Source organism: Branchiostoma floridae, chromosome 7 (genome assembly GCF_000003815.2).
Source record: "Branchiostoma floridae strain S238N-H82 chromosome 7, Bfl_VNyyK, whole genome shotgun sequence".
In the NCBI taxonomy this organism is placed as follows: domain Eukaryota; kingdom Metazoa; phylum Chordata; class Leptocardii; order Amphioxiformes; family Branchiostomatidae; genus Branchiostoma; species Branchiostoma floridae.
The window spans coordinates 12,902,796-12,926,149 of record NC_049985.1 but is presented as its reverse complement, the minus strand read 5'-3'; the positions used below and the strand labels follow the sequence as shown (position 1 = coordinate 12,926,149).

At 40.1% G+C, this 23,354-nt stretch overlaps 3 protein-coding genes across 3 annotated transcripts in view; 1 reads left to right on the top strand and 2 right to left on the bottom strand.

The window, feature by feature from the left end:
* The window catches only part of LOC118419785 (cGMP-dependent 3',5'-cyclic phosphodiesterase-like), a gene marked incomplete at its 3' end in the record, with an annotated part of 53,112 nt that extends 51,927 nt beyond the window's left edge, over positions 1 to 1,185 (bottom strand). The window contains 1 exon segment of the mRNA XM_035826381.1: positions 902 to 1,185. Coding sequence (XP_035682274.1) covers positions 902 to 1,006 — 105 coding nt within the window.
* A 2,697-nt stretch (positions 1,186 to 3,882) lies between these two features.
* On the bottom strand, positions 3,883 to 13,863 carry LOC118419778 (kinesin-II 95 kDa subunit-like). Its single transcript, XM_035826366.1, has 23 exons — positions 13,756 to 13,863; positions 13,249 to 13,300; positions 12,784 to 12,857; positions 12,619 to 12,666; positions 11,787 to 11,870; positions 11,519 to 11,581; positions 11,253 to 11,330; positions 10,925 to 11,004; positions 10,684 to 10,794; positions 10,252 to 10,374; positions 9,823 to 9,968; positions 9,352 to 9,434; positions 8,905 to 9,015; positions 8,409 to 8,513; positions 8,100 to 8,189; positions 7,617 to 7,713; positions 7,173 to 7,315; positions 6,906 to 6,965; positions 6,671 to 6,772; positions 6,309 to 6,410; positions 6,078 to 6,182; positions 5,656 to 5,806; positions 3,883 to 5,073 (listed from the first exon to the last, which is right to left on the bottom strand). Exons 1-23 carry the CDS (start codon positions 13,756 to 13,758, stop codon positions 4,970 to 4,972), a joined length of 2,115 nt encoding a protein of 704 aa, XP_035682259.1. The 5' UTR covers positions 13,759 to 13,863; the 3' UTR covers positions 3,883 to 4,969.
* A 269-nt stretch (positions 13,864 to 14,132) lies between these two features.
* LOC118419780 (pleiotropic regulator 1-like) lies at positions 14,133 to 23,302 on the top strand. The gene is made up of 13 exons (XM_035826373.1): positions 14,133 to 14,475; positions 14,615 to 14,721; positions 15,413 to 15,534; positions 15,629 to 15,685; positions 16,005 to 16,171; positions 18,073 to 18,264; positions 18,502 to 18,651; positions 19,177 to 19,278; positions 19,711 to 19,803; positions 20,091 to 20,209; positions 21,702 to 21,841; positions 22,223 to 22,416; positions 22,720 to 23,302. The coding sequence occupies exons 1-13, from the start codon at positions 14,467 to 14,469 to the stop codon at positions 22,777 to 22,779; spliced, it is 1,512 nt and encodes a 503-aa protein (XP_035682266.1). The 5' UTR covers positions 14,133 to 14,466; the 3' UTR covers positions 22,780 to 23,302.
* The last annotated feature ends 52 nt before the right edge of the window (positions 23,303 to 23,354 follow it).

The following is a 23,354-nucleotide window of genomic DNA, read 5'->3' as shown; positions in this document are numbered from 1 at the left end:
TTCATTCCTGAGATGAAGGCATGAATCCTGGGGACACCCCTGACAGCGAGACATTTCTGAGGTGATAGATATCACCTATCCAGCAAGCTATTTCATTGCCATCCATTATCAGCCTCAAATTTTCTAATAGCTGATTGGGTCCACTCAACCTACATGTGACTTTGGCTTGTGACATTTGTGTGATATATCATAATGTTCAAGCAATGATTGCAGTTCTATGAGGCACGTAACCATTAAAAAGTTTGTCAATTAAACATAAAACACATCATAAATAATCAATGTTTACTAGTTTTCACTGTCACATATTAAGTTAGTAAAAAAAAAGATAGCCGAGGTATCAAAAAGAAAACCTGTGTGGGGTCATCTTGACTGGAAAAGGCAATGTATTTGGGGTGGGCATGGAGTGGAAATCTATTGACATTGTGTTTATTACCAATTAAAAGACTACTTCAGTGTCATAATCGATTCCGGGATCTCCCAAACAAAAACAGCAACTACCATTTCTTCCCTAAGGAGAAATTCATTAGTGGCCACATAAACAGATCCCTGAGGACAGGTCACTTCTGGCAAGAGGTCTAGAGGGAAATTAGGGCATGAAAAACATACACGAAGTGTGCCTGGAATATTTGTCAATACCACAAGACACGACGTTACCAAGTAACGAAGCTGCTGAGGGGTTGGAGTGACGCCATGTGCGGTCATTACACATGTGTGCAAACCTGGGACCGATCTAGGTCCACGATCACGACCCATTTGGGACACTAATATGTTGATTGTGTGTTACGGTAATTACGTGTGAAACAATCGCCGTGAAAAGGAAACCATAACAAAGCCAGGGGGTTGTGGGGTGGGGGGCGTTGTCGTTACAAAAACAGTGTGTAAGGTTACGAAGTTAGCTGACCTGTAAAGAGTGGAGCTCGCCCGTCTCCGCCGCGGCGTGACCCCACCACCAGCCCGCCAGCCCGCGCAGGGCGCCCAGCAGCCTCTGCACGGCGATCGTGGCCATGGTCTCCCCTGGCAGACGTTCAACGAGCCGGCTGAAAGCTGTTTTTGATGGCAAAGTTTCGTCCCTGTGTGACCTGCATCACCCGCAGTCGGTCGAGCGATCATCTAGTCATGTTTTGGTAATAATCCCAGCTGATTGGCCAGCGTAATCCTCCAGATTATGCAAATTTTTGGAAAACGCGCGAAGCTTGAATTGAGTTCTGACGGTTTTATATATGATTTTAAGGGCACTTCAGAAAATCTTTTACAATGAGGATTGCGTAATTGTTAGGAATGTACCTTCAACGGCCTGCTGCATGCCTTTCTCAAAACAACCAACAATGAAAGATGGCAGAGTGCCAAACTGTTAAAGCCTTTGACAATGAACTTGGATAGTATCCAACAAATCTGAAGAGCAACCTAAATTGGAACCAGATGTTCCTACCTGCGCCAGAAGAACTCTAACTACTCTAAAAGCTCCTTTTATTGAATGGTGGTATTCATGTGGTAGAACTATTATTGTAGACTGCAGTTAGGCCACACTGACATCCTCTGGAGACCCCAAAACTAATGTGCGAGGGCAAAAAAAAAAAGAAGAAAAGGTCCAGATTTTAAAAAAAACGCTGCTAAACCACATGACTTAACATGTGACACCCAGTCCATTATTTCCCAGGCTTGGTTTGCCTTATGTTCACTTTTAGTAAGACAATCATCTCCATTTCAATAATATTTTTTTTTATTGCCATTCTTGTTTGAAGACAAGAACAAGGGTGCTGTGGCCCCTTGCCCTGCCCGAGTGCCCCAGCCCCCACCCACCCTTGAGAGCAGATCCTCTGGAAAGCATAAAATTCTGACTAACAAGGGATGCTATTGGGGCACGTGTAGCCAGTTTTTTTTTTAGAACAGGCAAACATCAATGCGCATGCAGATGTCATCCATAAAATTGAGTCAGTGTGGCCTTAGATCTATACAGGGAACCATGGCATTATATTATGATCTATTATAGCAGTTCAAAAGTTTGGGAAGTTACTATGGTCAATGTAATTATGTCTCTTTGGAAACTTCCTACTGTGTCATCATCATCAACATTTTCCTGAGTTGTAACGTTATAATGTTACTGATATTCCATTTGGATTGAGCAAGGATCCTTGGGCTGAGGGTGGGGACAAAGTACAGGTATGTTTTGCTATATCCAGTGAAAAGCCTAAAACTAAATAGGTCAGGTTTTCCAGGCACATGTTACATGTACATTAAGATGGGGTGTAATTTGGTTAAAGGGACATAATGTAAACTAGAGTTCGGCGACCTCATACCTCCATGAAAATTTAGAGCTTTCGTAAATTTCATGCAATTGACTAACACATTAATATAATTTATGCCTGGTGTTGTTCATCATTGACTAACATACACATGTCACAATTATAAAATTCCCATTATTAATCATAAAGTGGTTTTGCAATTTTTGCATAAATTATGCAAATAAGTTCCTCATTACCATATTTGGTATCTGCTTATATTCCACCTATTATAATTAACATGTGTTACATGTATTGAGGTCCAGTTATTGAAAACAATGGAACTATACAATTTCCTCACTAATTATGCAAATTAAGTCCTCATTTGCATAACATGCATATCATTATGAACATCTTTGCCCAAGCTACCTGCATGCCTAAAATGATGCCAATCCGTCGTTCTTTTCTGCAGTTATCCTCTTTGAAGTGTCTTGACAAAAATGCCCCTGCAGTTCCACAATTAAATGTTAGGGGGCTGAAAGTTGCCCCAATATGTCAAGGCACTAAAAGCTATCTACCACCTAAATGTCAAGACCATAGCATGTCTGAAACAAGAAATACATTGAAAAAACTGCTATTATAGAATATTCTCATTAATTATGCAAATGCACTCATATTTTGCATAATTAGTATCTTATCGTGTACAACATTGTCTAAGGTACCTACATACCAAAAATCATGAAAATCCGTTGTTCCCTTCTTGAGTTATCCTCTTCAGAAGTTTTTGACAAAAATGCCCCTGCTATCCCCAAACTAGACGCTAGGGGGCCCAAACTCATGTCATTTCTTCCTGAGCACAAGAGCTATCTAACACTCAAAAATCGTGACCATAGCATGTTCAGAACACCGAGATAGCAAAACCGGAAGTTGCGCTGCAGTACCAAGGGGAGCCGCTAGAGGGCCCAAAATCTAATCATTTCCAGCTTTCATCACACACTACCAACACACCAAGTATGAAAGCAATCCACCCAGCCGTTCTTGAGTTATCTTGTTTACACACACACACACAAACACACAGACAGACAGACAGACACACAAACGCGGGGTAAAATATAACCTCCATGACATTTCATGGAGGTAAAAAGAAAGTCACTGTTTTCGGCCATTTTTCTACATTATGAGTTGAGTCTACCTTATTACACTGCACAGCAATATTTACAGCGTATTGATACGACTTTGTTGTGCCGCGAGAACGTCTCGAAATGTGCGCACTTCCCTCCGCCGCTTGAGTTGTCCGCCATTTTATCCAACTCTCCGACGAACCAAAGTGTGCTTTAGAACGCGTTCGGTGGTTCGCTCGAATCGTTACTGAAGTTTGTTGAAAGTCCCCGCGAAGCTCCGAGGATCTGCGACCGCAACGGTCGATTCAGAAATCTACGGCCGGCTTACTTCCGGTAGGCTACCCGGAAGTAAGTGAATTTGGTCGTGGCTTACTTTGGCGTTGTTAATTAGTGCTAGAAATGTGATAAAATGACGCAGATAAGTTGGAAATAAGTTACAAATGTCAATATGACTGGAGATTTTAAAGTTCAGAACATTTGAAATTTCGGCGCCAAATTTCTACAACCACAAACAACACAGGACTCATAGAAAGCAGCAGATGTAAAAGTGCAAACAACTTTTTATTCAACAGCTACTGTGATGATGTAATAAAAATATCCCTTTACATACTAAGATTATTGCATCTCATAGTTCACATTGTCATATATTTACATTCATTTGTTTTGTGCTGGACAATATCAAATACTAAAAATACTTCAATTCCAGATATAAAGTCTATTATTGCCATCAAACGCTGGATACATAACATAAATTTGACAGGTGATCAGAGTGACATTGCAAAATTTTCATATTCTAACCACAAATTGCCCATAACAACAGAAACTTCTAATAGTTATTATTTTAGTGTGGACCCACAGGCATTCATACCATTATGTATCTTCTCTCCAGTATTTGAAGACAAAGTGTTCTACAAGTCACACACACACACAACAGATAAAAAATCACATAATATATACATGGGTGACATACAGAAGTACGCTAGTATGCAAGTGCAAAAAATGTTATAATATACAAGAATTTAATGTGATGAATATAAAATACATCAATTCTATGTTGTTTCCCTTTTCAGGAGTAATTTTGCTTGTACACCTATCATAGACAAAAAAGGGAGTGTAATTATTGCTGTCAGATGTGTTTTCTAATTGCATAGATCCCATTCTTTATCATTGTGTTTTGTTTAAAATCTAAGCATTAGACCTTTTAAAAATTTAAAAATTCATCTATCTTTGACCAGTTGAGGAAACATTAGTCAGTCCATGTTAAGGTCTACATAGCATTCCCTCTCCAGAGCCGACCAAACACCCTGGTAGCAAAACTCCCTATTTTAAGTATAATAGCCAGCATAGTCAGTCTGGCCGAGAGTAGAATACATATACTAGCATTATACCAAAATTGACAGGTGTCACATTCTAAATACATGTATATGTAGTACAAGAGACTGCCTACTAGTGCCATAGTATCTGAACAGGAGTTAACACGTTATACAAATGTATAAAAAAGTGTACGTCTCAAAATACCAATTGTACAAATACACTTCATTTCATCTCCCAGCTAAGCTCTTAACAAAAATGACAACAATTCTCATGCAGAATTTCATCCTCTCCCCTTCATGGTCCATGACTGGTCCATCAGGATGCTGCGGACCTGGTGGAGGATGCTGTAGGGGGACGGCTCCTCCTGCCTGCCCCCGCCCCCTTCAGTATGGTCATCTCATCCTTCATCTCCGCAAGCTCTGTAAGGAAAGGGTATCATAAGTGACCGTGTAATGGATACCAAAAAGGATGTAAATTGTTTCTGTGCATTTTCAACCACCTGTTTTGTTTTGCTTTTAGTCTTTCCAAATGGAGATACTGTGATTGTGTAATTAAACCCTGGAAAACAACTTTGACTATCAAAATGTCAATTATTGAAACAAAAGTATTAATAGTGAATACTCAATAAACTAATATAAACAAATATGTTAATTCAATAACTTAATGTAATAATTTTACTACAGCTAACACCACAAACGGTGCATAATGACTTTGTAATGACCCGATATTGTCTGTCCTTCAGTACAGCAGCCTCTGCATGAAAGCATGACAAAACAATGGTATCATAAGATGCTTGTTATCTTTTCATCAATGAAAGTTTCAAAAACCTCATGTAAATAAAACTAGCTTTACCCATTGTTCTTTAAGTACATGAACTAAATTTGCTCCAAAAGGTAGTAAACTATAAGATATCATTACACCTATTCTCCTCACAGAAGACGTATTCTCATACCACAGTTTATCTATCTGTTCAAAGACAAAGCAAAACAAAGGTGTAAGACCTTGTTTGAGAGCCTGGTTCTCCTGCTCCAGTTCTGAGTTCCTGTCGGACAGGAAGACAGCGTCCTGTATGGCATCCTCCAGCAGTTTCCTGTACCGCCCCTCCAGCGCAGCCTTCTGCTCCTCAAACACCTCGCGAAAGTTACGGAATGTCTATCAAAAGAAATACAATTATTACAATATTATATTCATTTTCAATTGAAACACTATATTGTTGACAATTGTTGCACATTTGTTTCTCCTTATGGATTAAAACTCTGGCTAAAATGACAATACGAGAGCCTTGCCATGATAGGAAACTTAGTAGTTATGTGGGATACTTGAGACATAAGTGAGCAGTGAGAGGATCAACTGTACTTAGCAATCAGTAACCAGTAACAATGAGTTGGGGAGCAGCATCATTGTTACAGTAATGATTTCCCACCTGAAAATGTTGCAATTGCTGTATCTCCATCTCCTCCTTGTGAGCCTTCTGAGTATTCTCCATTGTCTTTTCCAGCATGTTCTTCTCCTGCTCTAATGACTGCAGCTGTAAAGATGCATCAAAAGTACACTCTGATAATCTGGTCAAACTTCATGCATGTACCTGTACCTATTCTCTATGTGATTGTGAAGGAGTGGTTTAAACAACATATTGCATTGAAACCCTTCATACCTGTAAAGTGATGACAGACTTCTCTGCCTTCATCTCAGCCAGCTGCATCTCCAACTGCACGGCATCCTTGGTTGTATACTGCACTCCTTGGGCCTCCTTCAGCTGTAAGACACAATATCTCTTACTGCGAATTCACTAAACAGTGACAAGACATCTATGTACATCTGAGTGTGGACTTCTAAGGATTAACAAAGGGTTCAAATATACTGGTAGCACATTCAAAGTACATGTAAACAAATAAACATGTAACATAAACTAGCTGAAAACTCTGCATTCTTGATTACCTTATAAACACACCTGTATCAACAGTGTATTTTATTGCATGTCTACATGAAACATGTTCAACACCAGGCCCTTCATACCTGAATCTCTGCCTTCTCCTGTTCCAGTTCCATCTTCATTCGGTCCAGCTCCTCCTTAATCATGGCTCGGTTCTCAGCCTCAAACTTCTGACGTTCCTCGGCCTGCAAGAAGACAAAAAAGAAAAAAAAATTTCACAAGATCTACTTCAGTAATCTATGATCTGCTCATTACATCTTGTTCAAAAACATTTCACAAAAGTGTTTTAAAACACTTTATATATAACTTTTGGCTTACCTCAATCCTGTACCTCAGCTCAGAGTTCCCCTTCAGAGCAGAGCTGGTGGCTCGAGCCTCCTGAAAATATTCAACAATGACTTGGACAACAAGAATGCAACAGATATACATGACAACACCAAGCATTTTGTAGCATGATAATGTTTCCATCAGACTGCGACTAGTGTATTATGCTCTGACATTGTTGTCATTCTCAAGTCAGTGTCTCCATTTCTTAAACTTCAGTACATTTGGAGCCAGGCTAGTTTGCTGGAAATGTCTTCTTACCTCCTTCTCTGCCCGTTGTTTCTCCTGTAGGTCCTTCAGTCGTTTCTTGATGTCTTTGATGGCCTCCGTCTCCCTCTTCAGGTGTTCCTTCAGGTCATGGATGGCTCCGACACGAGCCTTAGTCTCATCCTCCTTAGCTTTACCTGAAATTAATGAAATGAAACATCAATATCAATGTGAGGGTTGCCTCACCAACCTCAGACCAATAGCCCAACATTTAATAATATATAGACTATAGTTGACCTTTCCTGTAAATATTTCATTATAAAATCCAGGTAGAAGGCAACTTTTTCTGTAAAGTGACATTTGATTTTCTGTATAAAGAGATTCAAGCAGGATAAAAAATGTTCGTTTCATCATATTTCTGTGTTGCTGAATAGTTCTATCAGTTCCAATGGTTTTATGCTTCAAGATAACTTGCATATGACCAGACTACAGACGAACCCATCTCTGTCATCTTGGTGTAATCGGCTATCTTGGCCTGCAGGTCATCCTTCATCCTGTCCAGCTGCTGACGCTTCTCTTTGTACTCCAGCTGGAGCTACAGGGCAAGACAGACATCCATGGTGATGATTAGACACAAACATCTAGATGTGGTCTTTGTTCAATGGCATAGGCAGAGACAGTAGATGCTCTATACTTCATATGCTACTGTTGGACTGTATTGTACAAAGAGAGACAGGTGGCTAGCTCATCTCCAAGTCTAAGGAAGAAAAGATCAGAGGCTTTTGTCCTCGGTATTCTATGAGTATGGGCTATGGACTATTCTATTTGAAAGGGAAGTTCTCCTTTATTTAAGCTTATTTCTTGAAAGAGTCTTTACAACAATTTATGCCTAGAGATCATCAGCTCTAACTGTTCTACCACTGCTCTGTTTTTTTTCTTTTTGAAAAAAATTTTCAAGTCTTGACAGTGAAGACATCTTACCTTGTCTTTATCCTTCTGGATCTGTAGGATCCGTTCTCTGGTGTCTTTGTTCCCCCTCCTGACTGCATCCATCACCCACTCGAGGATACCCTGAGATGCAGTAAAAGATACACGCACATTCACGACTTGTAAACACTATCATCAAACATGTTTTATGGACTTCCAGATGAAAAGAGTCTTTTGTTATATTGAAGAATTTCCATCATTGAGAGCTTTTCAGCAAATGTATGTTCTCCTCTAGCATGCATCATTACACTGTTCAAATACCAGTCCTTCTACAGCAACAGTTTCTCCCACTGCTGACATTACCTTGTTTGCCAGGTTGTGCTTCCTCTCCTCCTCATTAGAGTCAGACAACCTCTCCCGTTCCTCCCAGCTCTGTTTCTTTGCCAGCTGCAGATCCTTCACAAGCTCCTGTAAGGTTCAAGTTCATGGGTCATCAGTAGAGTTGTCTAAAGGGTCAACAGCCCCTTCAGTTATTTTGGGATTGCGGTGTTATCAAGTAATGTAAGACTATCAAAAATGATATTAATTTTGTAAAATATACATCCAAAGTGTCCAAAGCAGGGCTGTCTCCTGTTCAGGACCTGTCCCTACAGCCAGGCACAGAAATTTGTTAAATGGACAAAAATTTTGCAATTTCCATCAAAAAAATTTCAACTTCATTACTGCTAAAAATGGCAGATTCAAGAGCAAAAATTAACATCATAGGCTGTCAACCAATGAGTGGGGCAGTAACAAATCAAAGCTGGAGACAGCCTTGGTCTGAACATATAAAGTGATAAGACTTGGACAGAACACTGACCTCCATCTTGATGACATCATCGCGATCTGCGGGACTGCTGCTGCTGCTGATCTTGGTGCGGAGACGGGTGATCTCCTTACGCAGCTCACTGATAACTGTACTGGTCTCATCCTGGGAAAATAGCGGGTCTTGAATCTTTCTCATGTCCACAAATGTGTACAACATTTTCAGGGTCTACCTAATTTAAATTAGATATATGTGTACATGTCTTCTGACTTTCATGTCAAATACTCATCTACAAATTTTTGCAAAATTCCACCTAATGCCAATTCATTGAAATGGATTTTTTTTCTTAGATGACAGTCGATGGTTTAGAAGATATTGACTGTGACTCAGGTACATTTTAGGCGGAAAAATAACCTTTGAAGCTTCTTTTCTATACATGTACTAGTATTTTTCTTATACTGATAACACTGACTAGACTGATAACACTGTCTAGACCCTTACTGGATTCTGCTTGACTTGGTTGGTGATCTTCCTGGCAGTCTGCACCAACTGCAAGGTTGACTGTGTCTGACTTGCACAGACATCTGAAGGAGAGGACAGAGAACAATGTTAGGTGACACAACAATCATTTACTTCGACTTTAAGAAAAATAACGTTGTTTACTGCCATATCATCAACAATTAATTGTGAAGGTCGAATACGTTGAAAATGAGCATAATTTTTTTGCTAGGGATGTCTTCTCAGATGGGACGTAAAACCAAAGGCTCTTTATTTCAGAAGAGCCACACCTCAAATCCCTCACTTATTGAAAAGAGTAGGGGCCTTTCCCAGCGTCAGTGGATCAAACCTTACAGTCTAGTCTTACTCAGGTAGCTTGTACTAACTGAGCAAGCCTGTTGCGTAATGCCTAAAAGACAGTTAAACATTAATTAAACAAACAAAAGGTCTGGTAAACCTGTGACCTTGACTCACCTGCAGCTGAGATGGTGGCGACCATGACAGTGTAGCTGTTCCCCCCCAGTGCATCCTGCAGCAGACGGGTGATGTGGGAGTCCCTGTACAGCACATTGCTGTCCTTCTTCTTAGACTCACCAAGAGCTGTCAGCAGGGCATTTACTCTGTCATAGGTAAAACAAGGTACATTTTGAACTGACCTTAGTTTCTGAAAAACACCGATCTCAAAACTCTGTACTATAAATTTCTATAGGCATACATGCATCAAATCACAAAGAGACAGTAAAAGAATGACTGCATATAAAATTTAGAAATCCTGTCCTTATAGGTGATGATCATCTGATGTTTACTTCAACACTTATATCATACTGAACTACAATGGCCTTGTACTTATAGCTACTGTTGAAGTAATGTACCAATGGTCAGTTTCCCCATGGTTTTACTCACCCCTTACAGGCGCTGGTCTCCGCCCCTGCCAGGTCTACCAGGTTGACCTGTGACCTCACTCCCTGTCCATCCAGCGTACTAAGGTCCTTCTGTTCCACACGAACCATCGCAACACGATGAACACTGTGGCAAACAGTTATCGCAAAATGTTAAAAAAAAACACCCTGTGCATTCTGTTCACACCAGCAAACAGTGAATTCTCAGCCTTAAATGCAGTTTGAAATCATTAACTTAAAGGTTACATCTGTACAAACAAAGCATCGACAACAATATAATGCATACTACAAGTAACATGCATCAAAATCACCACAAATCTCCACAGGCTTAGAAGATACTTTCGTACAAAACTTCTAAAACTGATTCCACATTTTACAGAAAACATGCAAACAACATTGAGGAAAATAAACAGTTCACAGTTCACATTAGCCTTACCCAGCCTTCTGGTCTGGTTGGATGATGGCACTGACTCTGTTCCCCTGGTCGTACAGGCGGTTGAGATCCTCATCGTTGTGTGCTACAATCTCAGAGGCACCCTCTACAATACTGAGAAAAAAATCAGATATTATCTGTTAATCTAAATGAAAGCAAGTGCAGCTTTTGGCAAGTTTCTCTACCACAAGTTTAAGCTTACAGTATCTTCTGCAAAATGGATGCATTTCTTTTAAAAACTTACATGCCCAATTGAGGGTGTTGCCTCACTTTCATCTCGTTGCCATGGGGATTTAGAAGGTCGATGAAGCCATTCTCAGAAATCTGCAAAGAGTCAGAAACCATTACAAGGGTCTAAAACTGTGTACAGTTGGACATGGTTGTTTTAATGTAGCTTATGACTGGAGGTGGTTGGCTGTGACAGGTGGTTAGCCAGCTGGGTTTGACTGAACATGTTCTTTGCATAGCAATTCATTTTAGATGGCAAATGACAGATGCTCCAATACATCTCCCCACTGTATAGGAGATCTTCTTTTTGAGGTGGAAGATTTGCACATGCACAAGTACTGTACCTGTACATAGGTGATGGACACAAAGAAGTCCCTGTTGTCTGATGCAGCTTCAATCTGCCTGAAGAGAGTCTGGAACACCTGGGCAGCAGATGGTAAACATAGTCATGTTACTGTCATGTAAAAGTACAAGAAAGTGATCTCAAACCAGTTAATGTCACTCTACATATAAAATCACATCTACTGTATTTCATATAATGCACTAACTTAATCTTATATATCTCTATTGTTTAACAGTAGACTAGAATATGACATTATAGAATAATTACCTGTGGTCCAATCCCTGGATCCTCTTCAGTGCCATGCATGATATAGGACTTCCCAGATCCAGTCTACAAACAAATGTGGGAACCAGATGACATATTATTACCTTGTGGAAAAACTAGAATGACTGCACCTCATTATATTTTTACCGTGTAATAAAAACATAACCAATATAATTACTACCTTCTAATTTTCAAATGTTGCAGTGATTTATCATGGAGTGATATTGTACATAGAAGACAAAGTAAATGGAAGGTTCTAAAAATGTGTTACCTGTCCATAAGCCATGATGGTCAGGTTAAAGCCGTCCACAACCTTTTTGACCAGAGACTCACATTTCTCCTTGTACACCTGGCCCTATGGGAACAACATGGAAGAAGATGGGACCTCATTGGGACGTCAACTAGTACACACTGTGTTACCTTTATATGGTATTGTTTCAGCTTTGTAAACTGCCCAACTTCTTAAATAAAACAACATACGCTGCCTCCATGATACTTTAATATGTATCATAACACTCTGTATTGAGGATGCTATTTGTAGTGTCGATGCTTCCGATTTAATATCATTACAGCTGTGTAAATTACATCAGTAAATAAAAACTAAGTATAATAAAGGCCTAAGTGTCTTGTACATACCCACATGAAGCACCGTAGTATTTGTTCCTAGCCAAGCAGAGAAAGCAAGGGAAGCAATACAATGCAGAGCAAGCAGTGATAATGGCAAGAGAAGGTAAGCTTTGTGATACTTTTTTCAAGCAAATAGTTTGGACCTACAGCATCACTAAAGAATTGGGAAAGCATATGTTGTGCAGCTAGAATATGTGGCAAGCATGCGGTGATGATAATGATGATGATGATGATGACAATGGTGATTATCAGAGCAAGCAGTGACATTGCCTGGAGAAGGCAAGCTTTCTATTGTGATAATAGTTCCCCAAGCAGAAACCTACAGATTTACATTTTGCATATCATACAGCCACAAAGAAACAAAAGTCTTAAGTACGCTTATGCTACTGACAGGTAGTACAATTTATACATGTACATGGGAGTGGCCAGCTTATCTGTGACAATTATAATATTGGTACTTGTAATATCCAGCTTACATTGGCAACATCCCAGAAGTAACTCCCATCTGTAGAGAAGGTCTGCTCCTGTAATAAAGACAGCACATAATCAGTGTGTTTGAATTAAAACAAAATGTGACATACTTGTAACATTCACCTAAAATGACATAAAAAAAGAGAGAGAGAGAGAGAAAATATCCTCACCTTCCCTCCCTGCAGAATAACTTTGTCACCAGAGACTTTCACTGCTCTGGAGGCATTTTTGCCCTTCTCACTCTCTGTAATGAAGCCACATTTCATTTCAACAGTTCATGAGAAAAAGAAGCATTAAATGTTATCAAATACATCAAGGGAAATTGAATGATTCTTGTATTACATTATTTTTTAACTACAAGTAACATTATATCCCTAAATGTGGTATGCTTTAATAGATTTCTGAATTTTTACCCTTTTATCACTTTATGAAGTTAATGTCATAACAAGGGTCAAACATTGTAAAACCAGAAAGGCCATTTAAAAAACTGCTGTTGACCATGGTAAAATCCTAATTGAAATCAACCCTACAGCTTTGGCTATGGCTAAACAGTCCTATAAGAGAATGACAGTCTCTGCCAGACAGGGCACTTCTGTAGGCTGACTCAGGTCTGTTGTGATGTGATGTGATGTTACCTGTGAAGGGACGGCACCTTACAACTGCCTGAACCGAACACTTCTCCCCAGACTGGAACAAAGTACAAACAGATGACGTTACACTGGGACTTGGCATGATCAAATCAGATTCACATATAGTGACAGTAGGTCATGATACATCGAATTTTTGCCCACGTGGGCAGGAACATGCAAATAAAGATCTCTCTCATATGTATACTTTTACTTGGTTTGTGTAATTCTCACAAAGATTAATACCTTTGCAACCTATAGAAGACAGTACAGCACAAAAAGATACATTTCAAAATACCAAGCACCAAAATACCTCCTAATACAATTTTTAACACACTGAATTTCTAACTTTATCTGACAGGAGTGATTTTTGGCAGGGTCATGACTGTGTTACTTCAAGGAAAACCATAATAATGAATTCTAAACGTTACCCTATATGACTTATCGAAGACAAAAATTTGTCCATCAACTGCAACACATCAGTTTGGGTGGATTAGATTCAAGATTTGCACTTACCATGGTGGTATGTCTTTTGTAACTTCAGTCTTTGCACCTCCTGAAATGTTGTGGTAATGGCTTAAATTATGTGGTGACCAAAGTTGACCGGAAGTTTTTGCCTAATCAAATGTTCAAAATTATATTAAAAAATATCTACAACATTCAAGAATGTGCCATTTTTAAAACACAGAATTTTTTTTTTTAATATTTTCCATGCTACTAGAAAAATTTGATTGCAAGACTAGATTTATACTGTGGAATAGACTATGGCATTATTCAAAGATTATGCAAGACAGCTACTAGCGTACCTTGTCACTAGGTTACCATGACGTCATTTCTATCTTCTCGTGAAATCTCGTGGAACTGTTTTTTGTATTAAATCATCTTTTATGGTAAACCCAGCGAGGCTTCTGTGCTATATGAGACATTCCTTTTACTTTAGTGGTATTTGATAGATTTTCAAGATGACAGTTGTTCTTGTTTAGCAATTTTAATGCACTTTTGAAGAAACTTGCAGTGAAATGTAGTCACGTGACATACGAGATTTGTGAAGCGAAGATGGCGGCGTCCAGCTAAAAACTTTGTCGCTTTGTTCAAATTCTTCATATTACAGTGAATATCCAGGTCTTGTACAGACCTTAAGGCACATAATATATATAAACAGGTCAAGTGTTTATTTTAGAAGAATTCTTACTTCGATCAAGATCCAAGACGAGCTAGAAATTCAAGATGGTTGAGGTACGTACCCTTACAAAATGCACGCTTCTCTGATGGGGAGGGGGGCAGCTGTTGATTTTCTACGTCTTTTACTTTTCACTTTTTAATTTCAAGGCTGTCCGACTGCATATTGTAACCAATCCCTTATTATTCTATACAGGAGGTTACCAAGCACTCCGTACATACCTTAGTCTTCAGGTCTCTGAAGAGAACCCATGATATGTTCCTGTCAGACCACGAAAAACCCGTGGTAAGAGATGCAACAAGGTAGGTGGATTGGAGGTTTTTACAGTGGATTCAGATAGTGGGCTGTACCACAATACTGTAATGCAGGAATGCTTAATCCCATTGTCATTATAAATCTTATGGTGTATTAACTTAAGTCACCTTAAAGAACCCCCAACACGTGTGATGGTGCGGTGTGTTTTGGAACAGGCCATTCTGTCTGGAGTTGGTGATTCACTACAAATCACCCGGACGGAGGCCTGGCAAACCTCCGTTTGGTATTAGCCAAAACATGTCAATAATTGCCGACTTCGGACTCTTCGACAGATGTACATTATCGGAAGAACAGAACAGAACAAGTCAAGAGACACAACACAAATAGTTCAAGATTTTTTTTTTTTTTCACAGTTGTAACATAACTTGTACAAATAGATCATTTCCTGTGTTATTACTTTTGCAAAAATAAGCTAGTTCAGCATTGTGCATGGTGCATGCACTGTGGGTAATTCTTCACAGTTGAAGGCAAAAGACACATGGAGTAATGGACATGTATAACTATCAATCAATGTCTACACAAGAGCTGTTTTCAAGTTAGTGGCCCTCACCTTAAGCTTTAATCTCACACTGTCACACATTAAGCTGTTCCATTATGAGCTACAGTGACAGTTCAAATGAAAAAGCCTCCGAGAAGTTTTTGATTTGAATTCTGACAAGTCATCCTTGTTATTCCCAGTGATGCAGTAAAGAGGAACTGTAAGGCACATGATGAGTATGGACCAGTGATGAACATGGTGGAAGAGTCACATCTAGAGAGACAGCAGCCATCAAACGCTTACCCAGATCCACATCAACCAGGTATAAGCTCTGAACTTCACCCTTTCAAATCTGCCGTGGATTGAGCTGTAATTTGTACAATTTGATCACTAAGCACATTTTACTGTATTTGCAGACTTCCAGATAGAGAACCCAGTGATGTTGGGAGTCCATCCCTACCCCAGTGTGCCAGGTGGGTTTTCATTATGTGGAATTATATCCTGTCAATTAATTCAGTTTGGTAGGTAACGAGTACAAACAAAGGGTTAGTTTTAAGGAAAGTCTCCTGCAAATACCTGTTATCTGTTACCACACAGATGATACATGTATTGTGTAACCTTGGTACAGGTATGCCCTACTGAAATATTGCTTAAAATATGTGAAATATTGAATTAACCCTACATCTTATAGTTATACACCACATCAACCTCTAAATGCTTGCTGTGTCAGTGTAGCATCATTATACATTGTACATTGACTTTCTGGCACTCCAAACTTGCTGTTGTCCACAGGTGTAGAGTTAAGTGCAGACACCATGGCACAGGTGCGAGGTCCCAGCAATGCTGGTATCCAAGACGTGATGCGGGCCCTGCCTCCCTCGCAGGCCAAACTAGAGGCTGAGCGGACTGCAGCCAGCGTAGCCGACATCCACAGACACCACGGACCTGAACGGTCAATGGTATGGTTTCATCTGTACTTACCTTACAAGGGAGACTGTGAAATCTTCTCATTATGACTTGAACTTGTGAAACTACATAGTGCTATATTATGTGACGTTCTGTGTTGTATATCTGTATGTCATCCCCTACACATTTGGTACACTATGAGCAATGTGACCTGGGCTTCAGTCAGGGCTCGAAGTTAACTATGTCCCGATGTCCCGGGGCCACTAAAATTTAGGCCGGGACAACTGAAAAATCTTTTTGGGACACTTTTGGGACAATAGGAAAATAATCAACATCAGAATGTCTGATCTCCCCGCGGCAGGCTTTTAGCTAGCAATGCGTACAGCCGTACAATGTACGGCCTTCGCTAAAAAAGTCGCAAAATGTACGACCTGTTTTTTGGATATACGCCTTTGGTACGCCCTTATTTTCCCCCGGAAACTTCGCTCAAAGTTCAAAATTCGCCTATTCCGGGCGCACTGAGCCGCCATTTTGGGTGATTCTACCTCAAGTCTCGCGCAATCTCGCACTCACTCACATCTCGCGAATCGCGAGAGTCGCACCCCATTGGCCATTTTGGCGTGACGTAGCGCGCCCGGGCGCCATTATTGGTGGAATATCTGATATCCCCGCTGTTTTCGCGGGAAAAATCATGCAAGAAAGCGTAAAAACTTTGATTTGTTGACGAAAACTCGTCGAATGCCTGAAGTCATTGGTGATAAGTACATGTATAGGATTGTTTTGGAGGTTTTTTTTGCTTGTTTGTCGGTGGAATGTGGGAAAAACAACAGCTAATGTGACGATGACATACTGGGGAGGGGGGCGGTGTCGGCACTTAATTCGTAGAAAATGTTGAACGGCGGTCGCGATTTTTTCACGGTAACTTGAGATATTACTTTTGTTGCAGTCTTTATTGTTAAAATATTGATAAATGGATGTTGTTTGTTGAGAAAATTTCGCTTAATTTGCCCTTGGAACACATCTTTTCTGCTATATATTTTCAATGAATTAAATGTTTGTACACATTTTTCTGTACTGTGTAAAGTTAAAACGCTGATGTTACAGGCTACAAGTAACTTTTCAGTGCATTTATTTTCAGCTATGTTCTTAACAGAGTAGATACACAAAAGAAATATAAGATGTACCTGGCAGTCCTGGCTACACTTTCTCCTCTGTTGGTTTGCAGATTTTCTTGTAGACTTCTTTAGCTTGCTGTTGTTATATATGTAACAGTCAAGTTTCACCTTTAGCAGTAAGGTTAATTTACTCTCCCTGATTGTATGTATTAACTCATGAAACATTATATTGTAAGGAATCAGTGTTATATTACTTGAAAATTACCTCATGTATTCTTTAAGCCATACCCACCTCAAATCAAGAACACATACCTCCCATTCTCAGGACAAAAGTAGTGTTGCAGCAAAGACAAAAATTTGGCTATATTCTACTTCAAAATGCAGGAAATAGCATTTCAGAGGCTTTAAATTTCAAAATTTTCCGGGGGAAGAAACCCCCGGACCCCCCTACAATGCTCGCGCCTTCGGCAGTGCGGAGAGTACAACACATTACAGATGTACACCCTAAAAAAAATTCCTAGCTAAAAGCCTGCCCCACGGTTGTCAGGCGTGCGTACTCTGACTTACAGTTGTTGTAATACATAATTTCTGAAAATAGGGTTGGGACAGTCCATCCTTACTTCGGGACAGTTGAAATTTATTTTTGGGACAATGCTGGGACAGTAGGGAAAAAAGTTAATTTTGAGGCCTGTTCAGGTTAATTTCTTCTCTCTGAATGAAGAATGATTTTGCTGCACATTTATTTGTCCATAGTCTCTTGAGACCGAATGATGCCTACATACATATCTTTGGCCACAAGAGTATTTTCAGTTCAACAAACATGTTTTTTTATCTTTTAGGCATTGGTTGCAGTGGACAAAACTAAGGGAGCCCTGGTGCCCAGGAAGGCCCCCACCATGCCCAAGCCCCAGTGGCACTCCCCCTGGAAGCTGCACAGGGTCATCAGTGGACACCACGGCTGGGTCAGGTGTTTAGACTTTGAGCCTGGCAACCAGTGGTTTGTCACAGGGTCCAATGATAGAGTCATCAAGGTAGGGAGAAGTAGTTGTGTACTGTCTGCTTTTCTAGGACTTAAAACTGTTTCTCTTACTTCTAAGTCTAAGTCATATCAAATCAAGGTTGCATGGTAAAGTATGCATTTCTCCACCAAAATTGTAGCAACCAGTAACCTCATTGTCAGTTTCATATTATTGTGCTACTGTATATCCTTTCATACATTTATTGCTTTCAATCATTTACAATTTCCCGTGGTATTTTCCCATGTCCAGATCTGGGACCTGGCCAGTGGTCGGCTGAAGCTGTCCCTGACTGGACACATCAGCACTGTGAGGGGCGTGGTCGTGTCTCCACGGCAACCCTACCTTTTCTCCTGTGGTGAAGACAAGCAGGTGAAGTGCTGGGACCTGGAGTACAACAAGGTGTGTACAGACCTTTCCCAGTCATAGAACATTTATAGAAACTCATCTACTTTTCCCCATTGCTTATTTTGTGGCAGGAGAGAAGATTTTTGCAGTGTTTCCGATTTGCAGTTGAAACAGTTCAGCACAGTAGTCATGCAAAAGGTACATATTCACGGTGTCATGAATTTGTGTTGGAGATTCGGAGATTCACCACGGAAACTGCAAAAATAAATCACAGCAAAGGTTTCAAGACTTGCAGTAATTGTTAGACAGGTCTATCACTTACTTTTCAGCACCAACATCTTGGAGCCTGGAGAAGTTTAAGACATTCTGTATAGAATAGAGTATTTGAAAATTTCAAGCAAATTTTTAAACTACTTAGTACTTACTACGATGTACTATATACCTTGCCCAATGAATTTCTTATGAATTTCACAAGAGCTTTACAACACTTGGTCGCCCACCAACATTGGTTAACTGTTTGCATGGTTTGTATGCTACCAATAACAAAATCTTTTTTGTTGCATTCTTTTCTTTCGACAGGTGATCCGACACTACCATGGACATCTTAGTGCCTGTTATGCCATCGATCTTCACCCAACCATAGACGTCCTGGTCACTTGTGGGAGGGATGCCTCTGCAAGGGTAGGACTTTAGTTACCCGTGTTGTAGACATGTTCAAGTATAGCTCCTGCTTAATGAAACGTTATGGAACACTGTCAGTATTTTATGTAGCTTCCTCTCTATATCTTGGAGCCGGCAGCTATGGTTCCTAACCAAATCTAAACACAACTGGAAAGGAGTTAGATTTAACTTTCAGATGGGGTCGTAACGGCAGCAGCAGTGCTGTATATGAGGGAGCTTAGGGTTTCAAACCTCCCTAGAGAAGATTAGGGTGATCCAGTGCGCTTGGTTGAATATGCAAGCCATAGCAAAACTGCATTGCAGTACTAGCTAATGAAAGAGCATCATGCCTCGTCCACTTTACCTTCACTTCTACTCTATGTCACATTGATGCTAGGGCTGATGTGTTAGTGTATGTTTGTAACTGTGATGCCTGATGTGTTATTTTCCCAGGTGTGGGATATGCGGACCAAAGCTAACATCCACTGCCTATCAGGACACACCAACACTGTAGCTGATGTCAAGTGTCAGGCTACTGAACCACAGGTAAAGTACATAAAGGTTTTCTATATACATGTACTAGTAATGTCCTTGCTTCTGTTTGATTTGTTTATTCTGAGATCTGATAGAAACCATGTTGAACTGGAATTGCAACATAAAATCAGTCTTAAGAAAGTCTGGTTTCAGGAAGCAAAAGTGGTCAGATTGAAGTTTTCCTCCCAGCACTCTGTTTTCATCTTCACCTCTTATTAGATTTTTACTGTAAATTGTCTTGAGAACCAAGGAGTACTTACAGGTACTGGTAGGTACTAACAGTGTTGTCTGTGTTTCAGATTATCACTGGCAGCCATGACTGCACTATTCGTCTGTGGGACTTGGTGGCGGGAAAGACACGGGCAACCCTGACCAATCACAAGAAGAGTATCAGATCCATCGTGCTGCACCCAAAACTGTAAGTCCAAGCCATGTCACCTACCACTGTGTGTCATGTTAACTGTCTGTTGTCACTTTTTGTAGCTTCAGAAATAATGTGTGCATTTCTCCCTTTTGTAATGGAATGGTGAGAAAAATGTACAATGTAACGTAAGGTTACCAGTTTACGTGCAGGACCAGTTTACGGTCACTTTAATGGGCGGTGCAGACTTCGAGGTGAATTGTGAAAAAGAAAATTCTCTTCAGTAGGCAAGAAGTACATATACAGGATCTATGTGCATGTATCTTCTTTATGACATATGTTTGCATCCAGTAAAGCAGCCAACTAAACGTTTGAAAAGCCTGACAACAATTTAAATTGACGATATATGATCGTAGAACACTGTTACAGATGGCCCAGTTTTGATCGTAATTCTCAACCGCTAACTTCGTCCCCTCTTTCTAAATCCTACAAACTCTATATCAATTGCAACATCGTCTGAAACCAAACCTGCAGTTCTTATCTCAAGAATTCATGGTGATTTTATGTATGTTATCCAAAGGAAGTCTTAAAAACTACATGAAAACAAGTGACTGTCATCGCCGAGCCGGTAGTTTTCGAACGCCATGTTGCATCACGTGACTATGCAGTTCATGCTTGGTGCACTGGAGAGCAGGGCAAAATCGCTAAGGGGCGCTGTTTTAGCCAAATTCATGTGGGGAGGGCACGGCGCGAGGAAGCCATATGTATACTGAACGCATTTCAAGGCCAATAATTATCTACACAAGTGATAGAAACATATAAATGCGTCGCCGATGCATGAGTACCAATGGGCAAGTTGTGGAACAGTATAGCGCTAGGAGTGGCATTCTGTTGGGGCAAAGATGACTTACCGGTACGTTTAGCGGCGATGCAAAGTGCACCGCATGGCGCCAATGTAAACAATTATCCATCGTGTTATCTCAGTGAACTACTTAGGGAACTTTTTATGGTAAATGATCAATTATATGGCCTTTAGAAAAATAACCACAGTGAGAAACAACCAACTGACCGTAAACTGGTCACCCTGAAAGAATTTTTGGCTGCAGACTTGTTTATTGAAGAAGCTCGCACGACGATAAATCCAACAGAAGAAATATTATATACCCTACAGAAGTTGAGGCAGACCGACTAAGATATCTTTCAAAAGGAAAGTTTTTCATTTCTGCCCGTGCGATTTCTGTAAAACTGCGTTGTTAACAAATCGACCGTAAACTGGTAACCTAACGTTACATGAATTTTACCAACTTGTAACAAAAAGCCACATGCAACAAATGTAACCAGTAATCTGTTAATGGCTAACTTTTCATTCTGGCAGAAATTAAGATGAGAGTTGTATGATGTGTGATGTACATTTTGGAACACAATGTTTATTATGAAAGTGTCATGTATCATGTTGACCTGTAGTACCTCTGCAAATTGCTAGAGGGTGCTCATGTACTAAGCAGGTGACTATCATCTTTTTTTACCTTTTCACTCTATTCCTTTGCAGCTACATGTTTGCATCAGCCTCCCCAGACAACATAAAACAGTGGAAGTTCCCTGATGGAAACTTCCTACAGAACCTGTCTGGTCACAACGCCATCGTCAACACACTGGCCCTGAATCAGGACGGCGTGCTTGTTTCTGGAGGTATGCTGGACATTGTTCTCCATGGGTTGATCTGCCGTTCCATTTGTTTTTCTGTTCTCTTAAACATTTGAGAGGCTGATGAGATTTTGGTAATTCTAGTGATGGGAAGTTTAATTATATCCTCTACTGTTTTTTTATTCGATATTGACAGTTTGCTAGGGCTATGCCTGTTAAAAAGCACAGTTGAAACTGATATGATAGGAGGCATGTCTTAAAGTTGAAACTGATAGAGGGCTTTGATATCATAAACTTGGAGTCAGTTACAGCTTTTTAGTGCATCATACTTTGTAACTATGTAATGTTAAAAGATGGAGAGTTGAAATGAATAGTAGTCAGCATTGAATCAGCATTCTAACATTTTTACTTTCCTATCCTCCACAGCTGACAATGGTACCCTGCACTTCTGGGACTGGAGAACAGGGTATAACTTCCAGCGGATCCACTCGGCCGTGCAGCCCGGGTCGCTGGACAGCGAGTCTGGCATCTACGCCGCCAAGTTCGACCTGAGCGGTACGCGGCTTCTGAACTGTGAGGCTGACAAAACTATCAAGATATACAAGGAAGACGAGTCAGCGGTGGGTAGAACCAATTGTCTAGAAATTGTCTTTATTCTAACTCGTTATCTTTCCTATGTAAGATCAATTAACCATCTTACTTTTTAGAACTTCTTGGTAAAGCTAACTCTTAGAAAGACTTTTTGTATTTCATGAGGAATCCTTAGTCTAGAAGTTAACGGTTTCGCTTATACTGACTTAGCCAAACTGTTTTCTTTCCTATCACTTAGAAGTCTGACAATAAGTTTCCAAAAATGTTGCTTTGTGTACTCTTTGCTACAGTTGGTCAAACATGAATTTGAAAGTTATTATTTTATATTGCAGTCTGAAGAGACCCACCCTGTCAACTGGAAGCCAGAGATCATCAAGAAGAAGAAGTACTGATTACTGAGGTGCCCCCCTCCCTCCCTCCATGCCCTGTTCATTATACTCATATACTGTATGTAAAATACTGCCAGACAAGAAATGCAAGCTTTGCCTTGAAGATCCCAAATGTACATGTACTGGAAAATTGCGACAGCGCCTAGAAGTTGAAGGTAATTCTCTCCTGGTGAAGCAATACGTATCTGCAATCTGTGTATGTGTATGTGTAAGTTACATGGGTGACATGTGAAAGGTAAAGGCTTATTTCTGGGGTCATTTCTTTTTTTTACTCAATACTGGAGCACTACCGCTCCAAGGAATGGAAAAGGGACAAAATCTGTGCTTATTTTCATATACCCATAAGACTAACTTAAGTCACATAGTTTGTATATTAGCTTTATAATACAATGGTTGTACTCAATGGAACTGTAGTGTAGGCCTTCCAACACTTTGACAGTTTACTGTCAGAACAACCTTTTTTTGTCTAAGTGTATGTGAAGCTAAATCCCATGTATTAAAATCAATTAAAACCATCACACACAAATCATTCTTGCATGCCAGTCATTTTTGAGGCTATTATGAAGCAGCAGTTGTAA

Coding starts and splice junctions, on each gene's coding strand:
- LOC118419778 (XM_035826366.1), bottom strand. Junction 7,316..7,616: donor CACCAAGATGACAGAGATGG/GTTCGTCTGTAG, acceptor CATTAATTTCAG/GTAAAGCTAAGGAGGATGAG. Junction 6,773..6,905: donor AGCTGAGGTACAGGATTGAG/GTAAGCCAAAAG, acceptor GTCTTCTTGCAG/GCCGAGGAACGTCAGAAGTT.
- LOC118419780 (XM_035826373.1), top strand. Junction 14,722..15,412: donor GTGGTAAGAGATGCAACAAG/GTAGGTGGATTG, acceptor TGTTATTCCCAG/TGATGCAGTAAAGAGGAACT. Junction 16,172..18,072: donor ACGGACCTGAACGGTCAATG/GTATGGTTTCAT, acceptor TTTATCTTTTAG/GCATTGGTTGCAGTGGACAA.